This window comes from Hippopotamus amphibius, chromosome 7 (genome assembly GCF_030028045.1).
Source record: "Hippopotamus amphibius kiboko isolate mHipAmp2 chromosome 7, mHipAmp2.hap2, whole genome shotgun sequence".
NCBI classification, from domain to species: domain Eukaryota; kingdom Metazoa; phylum Chordata; class Mammalia; order Artiodactyla; family Hippopotamidae; genus Hippopotamus; species Hippopotamus amphibius.
The window spans coordinates 12,551,847-12,559,826 of record NC_080192.1 but is presented as its reverse complement, the minus strand read 5'-3'; the positions used below and the strand labels follow the sequence as shown (position 1 = coordinate 12,559,826).

The window sequence follows — 7,980 nt, the reverse complement described above, 5'->3', positions numbered from 1 at the left end:
AAAAGGAGTGTGAGGAGGCAGGCTGCCAGCCTGAGGCTCCGGAGAGGAGGTGACATTTAGAGAGCAGGCTGGGGTGGAGGAGAGGGAGAACTGCAGGCAGGGTCTGGGGTCAGCGAGTCCCTGAGTTTGCCCCCCAGCCTCCTGGTCGGAGGGGCGCTGCCTCCCAGCTCTCTGGAACCCTTCCAATCCCTGGAGGTGTTAAAGTCCCATCGCTGGGTGGGAGGCTCTGGAAGGTGCAAATTCACACAGCTGCTCGGATTTCCAGAAGTTGTTTTTTTTATGTTTATTTTTTTTATTTTCCTCTTTTCTTTTTACGTCCTGTTTTAAATAGCTTTGTTTTCCAAGGGTCATATGACAGCTCCTCCTCCACCCCCGCAGACCAGGGGCGGGCGCGGGCCCCCGAGGGTGTTGCAACGTCGGGCCAGAAAGTGTGGATCGGCTGTCGGGCGGCGGCCACGTGACCCGCCCCGGGCATAAATAGACGGCGCGATCCGGGTTCGGCATAGCAGCTCTCCCGCCTGCCTAGAGCGCGTCTTGAGCCTTGGGAGGCAGCACCGGAGCCCGCGCCAGCGCCGCCGCAGGATGGAGCGCCCACAGCCCGACAGGCAAGCGCGGGGCGGGGGACCGGCCTCTCCCGGGCGGCGCAGCCCCTGCCCTCCCGCCGAGCTCCCGGGACTCAGCCGGGAAGCAGGAAGCGACCTCGCTGAGCGACCGGTCACTTGGGCTGTGGTGTAAGGAGGAGCTGGGTTCCAGTCCCGCCCGGTGGGGTAGTGGAAGGGATGAAAGGGGGTTTATGGACATGCCTGGCTGCCTGGCTCCGGGTGGGTGACCGATGGGAGCGTTGCCGTGGGATCCAGTTTTGCTTTTGGCTTTGGACTTGTGTGTGTGCTTGGAGGCGGCGGTCTGCTGAAGACGCGATCCCTGGGGCTGTCCGAGCCTGGCTGAGAGTGCCTGGTTTTCTTACTGGAGCCCCCTCTTGGCTGCATCCACCTCTCCTAGCTGTTGAATGCAGGAGCAAGACATCACTGTGGCTACTGTGTCCCCGTTTACAGAGGAGGATGGCACAGTTGCGGTGGGGCGGGGGCAGCAAGGCCAAGGTCTCCTGGGATGTGAACCTTGGTCCGTGCACCTCCAAGTCTGGTTCCTTCCCTACTTCCAAGAATTTGATCAACGTATACGGAAGAGGGGATGATGTTTCTGGAAGGGGTGCGGGAGAGAAAGAAAAAAATGATACTTCTGTGGGTGAGGGATACAGACAGACGGCAGAAATACTCCCCTGAAAGGTGCTTTTTCTTATAAGTGAAGCTGAGCTTGACTTACGTTTTCTAACTGCACCACTTTTGCCACGAGCATAATATTATAAGGGGTCATGAGATTTGTATCTGAAATCTCAACGAAGTGAATGAATTAAATCTTGGGTCTAAAAGCCAGGCAAAGCAGTTACGGAGTCGAATATGAGTGTTCACCCTGCCCACCCCTGCTGCTCCCTTCTCTCCTCCATTGAGAGTAACTGGTTCCAGGATTTCCCTCTTGGTTTGGGGGACCATATTACATAGTATTTTAACCACTGAAAGTGTGGTTGGGGCTGCATCTTAAGGCAGTTGGGAATGTGGCTGCGTGTTCGCTGGGAGTGTGAATTTCTGCAAAGAAGCCTGATAAAAGCTAAAATCGCTTTAAGTCCTGCCGACGGGTTGGGGTGTCCTCAGAAGCTCGGCGCTGGGAAGAGCTCTGCTCAGAGCCACCCCCTTGTTCACCACCCTCCCTTCTCTCTGCAGCATGACCCAGGATTTGTCAGAGGCCCTGAAGGAGGCCACCAAGGAGGTGCACACCCTGGCGGAGAATGCTGAGTTCATGAAGAACTTTCAGAAAGGCGAGGTGACCCGAGAAGGCTTTAAGGTATGTGACCTGTTGGTACCACCCCTGGCAGAGGGTGTGCTGGGTGTGGGTGCTCCCAAGGCTCAGGCCAGTGGTTTAAGTGGGGATGGGGACCAGGGATGCTGAGGGACCAGATGGGCATGTTTGAGGGAATCATTTTACAGATCATGCCACTGAGGCTCAGAGAGGGGAGGTGACTTAACCCGAGGTCACACAGCAGATTCACGGCCTGCTGTGTGGTGTTGTGGAGGGGCTGGGGCAGCAGTACCATCAACTGACCTTCTAGTCCATGCTCGGCATTTTACATACTTAATTTCTAATCAGTGCCTCAGCCTTGATCAGGAAGATGAGAAAGGGAAGCCTCAGAGAGGTTAAGTAACTAACAGAAGGTCACACAGCCAGTAAGTAAATAGGAAGGGACAAAATGGAACCAAGGCTGGTCTCATTTCAGAGCTTGTGCTTCTGACCTAGTTCTTATCTGCCTCTGAAGGTGAGGGGGGTTATGCATTCGAGCCCAGGCACATCCCTTTTCTAATAGTAAGACTATGGGCACCTCAGCTAACCTGCCTGAGGTACATTTTCCTTATCCATGAATCCATGAGATGAGATTTTTCAACAGCAGGGTTTTCTGTCCTTTTTTTTTGTGGGGGGAGGGGAATCACCTACAGGGTTTTCTTAAGTGCCTATTGTACGTGAGGCACAGATTTTGCTACTTGCCAGCACAATTGTGAAATTCATGCAAATAGAAGGAAAGCACTTGACAAAGAACCAGGCCTGTGCTGGGTTCTTGTGGAAAGGCTTATTAGGGTTGAACTGTGGGGGTGGGGAGCCCCTCCACTCCTGACACTCCTGCCTTTTGCTCTCGGGACCCTCCCCCACTTCCAACATGAGAGCTGCTTCAGTGAAGGGAGACTGAACATGCAGCCCGAAGGGGTTGGGGCCCTGGGATCTGTCCTGTGGGTGTGGGTCTAGCTCGTGCTCCCTTGACCTTCTCCGCCCCCCCGCCCCGAAAAAGCCGACACACAGTTGCTGACATGTGGCTGGGGCAGCCGCAGTGGGGAGGTGGCCGCTGGAGTATCCCACTCCCAGCCACTGTAGACTTTGGATCTTTCTTCTCAGCCACTGAGTTCAAAGTCAGCACAGCGATCCACGCGAGGAGCCTAGTGCTCACTCAGCTTTTGCTGAAGGAGGTGGCATTTTTTTAATCACTGTGTCCTCTGATTTGAGTGCTGAGTGCCAGGCTGCACCTAGTACTTTACCTGTGTCATCCTGCTGGATCTGCACAGCAGCCCCGTTACCATGTGGTTGGCTTATCCCTCTATGCAGGGAAGGGAACCGAGGCTTGACTTGTGCAGAGCCACTCAGACCTCACACTGCCCAGAGAGGGCGAGTGGCTTACCCACGGTCACACAGCTGAGGACTGGCTGAGCAGAGTTTAGAACCAGGTCGGATACAGTCGAAAACCCAGGCCGTTCTGTACCAGGCTGCCTGGCTTTCAGCCCCAGTGAGAGATGGCGCTGCCGTGAACGTTTATGGTGCAGAAATCATCGGGAAACCTCAACCAGAACATTTAAACTTTGTCCTCCTTCAAACTCAGACTAGAGAATTAATGTGTAACAGAAATTTCCCGAGCCAAGGGGCACTGGGCCTGTCTCCCAGCGCAGCTTCCAGAGGTGGTGGGGTTCAGAGGGGTCTTTTGGGGAGGAGAACCTTGCCCTTGTCGTTCAGAGGTCAGAGGCCAGAGGTGCCTGGCATCTCCTGTAAGCACTTTCATCCAGGTACTTTCTCCAGAGCCAGGATGGCCCCCTAGCCATGCCTGGGCTTGACTCTATTTCCATTTCTTACTAGCTGTGTGACCTCCGTGTCTCATACCCTCTCTGAGCCTTAGCTTCCTTTTCTGTAAAAGGGGCATAGCCACGCCTTTGTTGGCTTTTTCCAAGGGTGAAGTGAGGCTATGTGTTTTATCCAGTGTGATAAGAGGGTTTTAGGCTCAGATAGTGCACGATCAAATCTTTCTCCTGTGACACTCCCTCTGGCTGCCGTGTGGAGGGGATTGGAGGGGCCAGCAGGAGGTGGGGGCCCAGCCCCGGGAGATGACGAGGGTCTCTGACGGCAGTAGCGTGAAGGGGCTGAACGAGGGGTTCTTACACCAATCTGCTTGCTCTGGTTTCAGCTGGTGATGGCGTCTCTGTACCACATCTATGTGGCCCTGGAGGAGGAGATCGAACACAACAAGGAGAACCCGGTCTATGCCCCCCTCTACTTCCCGGAAGAGCTGCACCGCAGGGCCGCCCTGGAGCAGGACATGGCCTTCTGGTACGGGCCCCACTGGCAGGAGGCCATCCCCTACACGCAGGCCACCAGGCGCTACGTGCAGCGACTCCAAGAGGTGGGGCGCGCTGAGCCGGAGCTGCTGGTGGCCCACGCCTACACCCGCTATCTGGGTGACCTGTCTGGGGGCCAGGTCCTCAAGAAGATTGCTCAGAAGGCCCTGGACCTGCCCAGCTCCGGGGAGGGCGTGGCCTTCTTCACTTTCCCCAACATCGCTAGTGCCACCAAGTTCAAGCAGCTGTATCGCTCCCGCATGAACACTCTGGAGATGACCCCCGAGGTCAGGCAGAGGGTCCTCGACGAGGGCAAGGCTGCCTTTCTGCTCAACATCCAGGTGAGGGTCTGGCCGCCCTGTGTGGACACCGCCTCCCCCAGCTGCTTCTCCAGGGACATTTCTCACAGAGCAGGGGAGGGGGCCGAGGGTCACGGTTAAGGGTAGGGGCTTGAGGCCCAGGGTTCCAGGTCTGCCACTTACTGGCTGGGTGATCTTGGGCACATTCCTTAATCCCTTTGTACTTCAGTTCCCCATCTGTAAGGTGGGGATATGATAGTACCTACCTCGTAGAGTTATGGTGAGGGTCAAGTGAATTTAAATCAGTCAAGTCCCACTAGCGCAGGGCCTGGTACGGGGTCAGCTCTCTAATGTTAGCTACTTTATTGTGGGGCATGAGCATCACCATTGTGGTATTCTGTGACAGCCCTCTGTGACAACATACAAGTGGCCTGTGTGCTTGAGGGTAGCCTTGGCACTGCAGGGGTCACAGGTGTTGCAGACGTGGCCTCCACCTTCTGGGCCTCTCAGCCCAGCCAGGGAGGCAGGATGCGTCTTTGTAGAAAGACGCATCCCGCCTCAAATCCAGGGGAAGGTGGGCTTTGAGTGAGGCCTTGCCCTTGAAGGATGACTTCTGGGGCAGAGCGGCGGGTGGGTGTTCGCAGTGGGCTGAGGCTCCTTCTAACCCGGGTGTTGTAGAATCCCATCGCTCTCTCCCTACCTGGAGGCCCGGTGGGGACTGGGGCTCCCGGCTTATGCTCTCTTGGCTGCATTTTCCCAGCCTGGGCCCCCAGAAGAGACTGGTCCGAGCACTGGTTATGGAGCAATGTCCCTCCCTTCCCTTCTCCTAAAAAACAGCGTCATCACCCCACAAAAACCTGGTCAGCCCTCCAAGAAAATCTGTGTCTTCCAGAGAGGTGGTGCAGAAAGAACGGGAGGGTTGGAGCGAGAGCCCCATGGGAGGGCTGGCTCTTGCCGCCTGACCTCTGGGTGAGCCTCGGCCCGGGCACGGACTCTCTGGGAGCTGCAGTTTCCCCATCTGTAGACCCTGGTTAATGAGTACCTGCGAGCACACTCACCGGGGCAAATCCCACGAGGAGAACTGAGGGCGTGCTAGGGTACCACTCATGACCTGATAACTTCGCAGAGGGATGCAGTGTAAGGGCATGAGTGGCCGTCGTGAACCCTGAGTTTAGGATGGCCGTTATTGGGGAGCGTTTGGGGAAAAGCAGGCAGGCGAGTCAGATGGACTTGTGACATCTCTTAAGCTGGGTGAAAGGTCCACAGACGTTCCGTATCTTTCCCGTGATTTTGCTGCGTCTTCATGTTTCACAACCAAACCTCAAACCTCCCTCCAGCCAGTCGGTCCCCACCTCGTACGGAGACGTGTGTCTTTTGTCTTGCAGTTATTTGAGGAGGTGCAGGGGCTGCTGACCCGGGACGGCAAGGACCAGGGCTCCTCTCAGGCGAGAGACCTTCGCAGGCGGGCCGGCAGCAGGGCACAAGGTGAGGGCTTCCAGAGGGTGGCGTCAGGAGGGCACGGGGCCCAGCTGTCTGGCTCCAGCATCTCTTGACTCTTGTATCTTCTCAGTGTTTTACATGAGAAGTCGGGCACAAGCAGAGGGTGTGGGTCCAGCCTTCAGGGGGTGACTCCAGGGGACCCCTCCACGCCTCAGTCTCCCCAATTCGAGAATCAGGGAGGTTGGGCTGGTTCTAGGTCACTGCTTTGTAAGGTGGACTTGCACAGCAAGGACCCTAGGAAGAGAGGCAAAGCCCTCTCCCCTTTTTAGGTTCCTTTTGGGGCCTTTTAGTGGTTCCCACGCAGAGACCCCCAGACGTGGGGCCGGGAGCCCAGGACAGCTTCTAGCGGCTCCCCCACCTCAGACGCAGGGAAGACGCATAACCTTCGGGGCGTGTCTGGTGTTCGTCCCTCCTTCACGTTCCTCAGGGGGCTGTGGAGGGGTGATTGTGCTGAGAGAACATCTGGGAAACGTCCAAAAGCACCAGAGTGCTCCACCGAACGCCCCCTGACAGCCCTGTGGGCGGGAGTGTGGCTTCAGGAGTCGGGGGAGGGGCGGGGCGAAGCTCGGCCTCCTGCTTGGCGGGTCACCTCTGGCCTTTGCTCTCGGTGCCACCCTCGCCCGCCCGCCCAGTGGCTTTCTCACACGTGCCAGGACCACGGGGATCCCTCCGTTGGTGGGATTGAGCCCAGGAACGTTGACTGTGGCCAGTCCTGATGGGACTGGCTACCTGGTGAGGGTGTGAGGGGACTTGGCCCTAACGCACTAGTTCTCAAAGTGTGCTCCCCTGGGTACTCCTGGAAGGTAACTTCCTCACAACGTGGCCGAAGATGGGAGAATGGAGAGCTGGGGGAAGTAGTAAGCTCCCTGTCTTTAGAGGTATCCAAGCAGTGGCTAGAGGGCTGCTGGTTTGCATCGAGCAGGGACTGTACTAGACCCCGCTGAGGCCCCTCTGCTCTGTTTTTCTGTGACGTCCGGTGGGCCCACCTCTGTCCTCCTGGTGTTGACATGGCCCCCTTTTTCTTTCAGACTCTGCTCCCCCGGAGGCATCCAGCGGGAAGCCCCAGCTCAGCGTCCTCTCCCAGGTGCCGCTCGTGCGGTGGGTCCTCACGCTCAGCTTCCTGGTGGCGACGGTCGCCGTGGGCCTTTACGCCATGTGAATGCAAGCGTGCTGGCTCCTGGGGGGCCGTGAACTCTTTCTGGAGAGGGACAATCTCTCAGCTGACCTCCTTGCCTTGGGCATGGGAAGTGGGGGCGGCTGTAGGGGTCCCTGCCCTCTCCCTGCGTCCCTCCCTCTCTGGAAAAAAGGAATCTGTGGCATCTGCCCCAACCAAAAGCACATCCAGCCAATGACCTGAACTTCAGAGTGGGACAAGGGGTCCTGCCCAGCCCCTCAGTACTGCCCCCGCCCCGTTCCTGCAGCAGAGCCCAGAAGATGTAGCCAGAAAGCAGCAGTTGTCGTGAACCTCCAGATGCCCTGGGTCCGCGGTCTCCTGGTGGACACGCCGTGACCGCTTGCCCTGTGGGCCATGACAATTTTTGTATAAATATGCAAAGATGTTGTGTCTTGTGTTTCTGTCTTGTTTTTGTTGGAGCCACTTTTCGTTCCTGGCTCAGCCTGAACTGTGGTATTTTTTTGTGTTCTGTTATGTTTTTATAGCAGGGTTGGGGTGGGTTGTAGGGGGTGGGGGGGCGAGGGGTTTAACAGCACTGTGGCCTTGGTCGCTAATTTTTATGTGAAATAATAAACTACATGGTCTGATAGTAACTTGAAGTGTTTCTCTTGGGCTCTGTTACCCTTGGGGAGCTGACCTTTTCCTCGCTTGTTTCTTGAAAGCCTGGTGGGGAGAAGGGGTGAAGGTAGGGGTGACAGAAGCTGGTTTGGGACATTGTGCTCTGTTCTGAGGAAGGGGGGGTGACCTTTAAGCAGTTGGTGGGCGACTCTTTGTGGTGAACCCTGCTTGATGAAAGATTCTCCTTTAC

General features: G+C 56.7%; 1 protein-coding gene across 3 annotated transcripts; it reads left to right on the top strand.

Annotated features, from left to right (window-relative positions):
* The first annotated feature begins 438 nt into the window (after positions 1-438).
* Positions 439-7,763, top strand: HMOX1 (heme oxygenase 1). Of its 3 annotated transcripts, none has more exons than XM_057741845.1 (5): positions 439-605; positions 1,776-1,896; positions 4,049-4,540; positions 5,884-5,983; positions 7,027-7,763. In XM_057741845.1, the coding sequence occupies exons 1-5, from the start codon at positions 583-585 to the stop codon at positions 7,155-7,157; spliced, it is 867 nt and encodes a 288-aa protein (XP_057597828.1). In that variant the 5' UTR covers positions 439-582; the 3' UTR covers positions 7,158-7,763. The 3 variants fall into 3 exon arrangements, with proteins under 3 accessions (XP_057597828.1, XP_057597830.1, XP_057597831.1); XM_057741847.1 differs by lacking the exon at positions 439-605 and adding an exon at positions 631-731 and having other exon boundaries at positions 7,027-7,304; XM_057741848.1 differs by lacking the exon at positions 439-605 and adding an exon at positions 808-821 and having other exon boundaries at positions 7,027-7,304.
* Positions 7,764-7,980: the final 217 nt, after the last annotated feature.

What these genes read in the sequence shown, in the direction of transcription:
- HMOX1 (XM_057741845.1), top strand. Translation starts at nt 583, where the DNA reads ATGGAGCGCCCACAGCCCGACAG. An exon ending in GAGCGCCCACAGCCCGACAG is followed by an intron (nt 606 to 1,775) that starts GCAAGCGCGGGG and finishes TTCTCTCTGCAG; the next exon opens with CATGACCCAGGATTTGTCAG. An exon ending in GGCCGGCAGCAGGGCACAAG is followed by an intron (nt 5,984 to 7,026) that starts GTGAGGGCTTCC and finishes TTTTTCTTTCAG; the next exon opens with ACTCTGCTCCCCCGGAGGCA.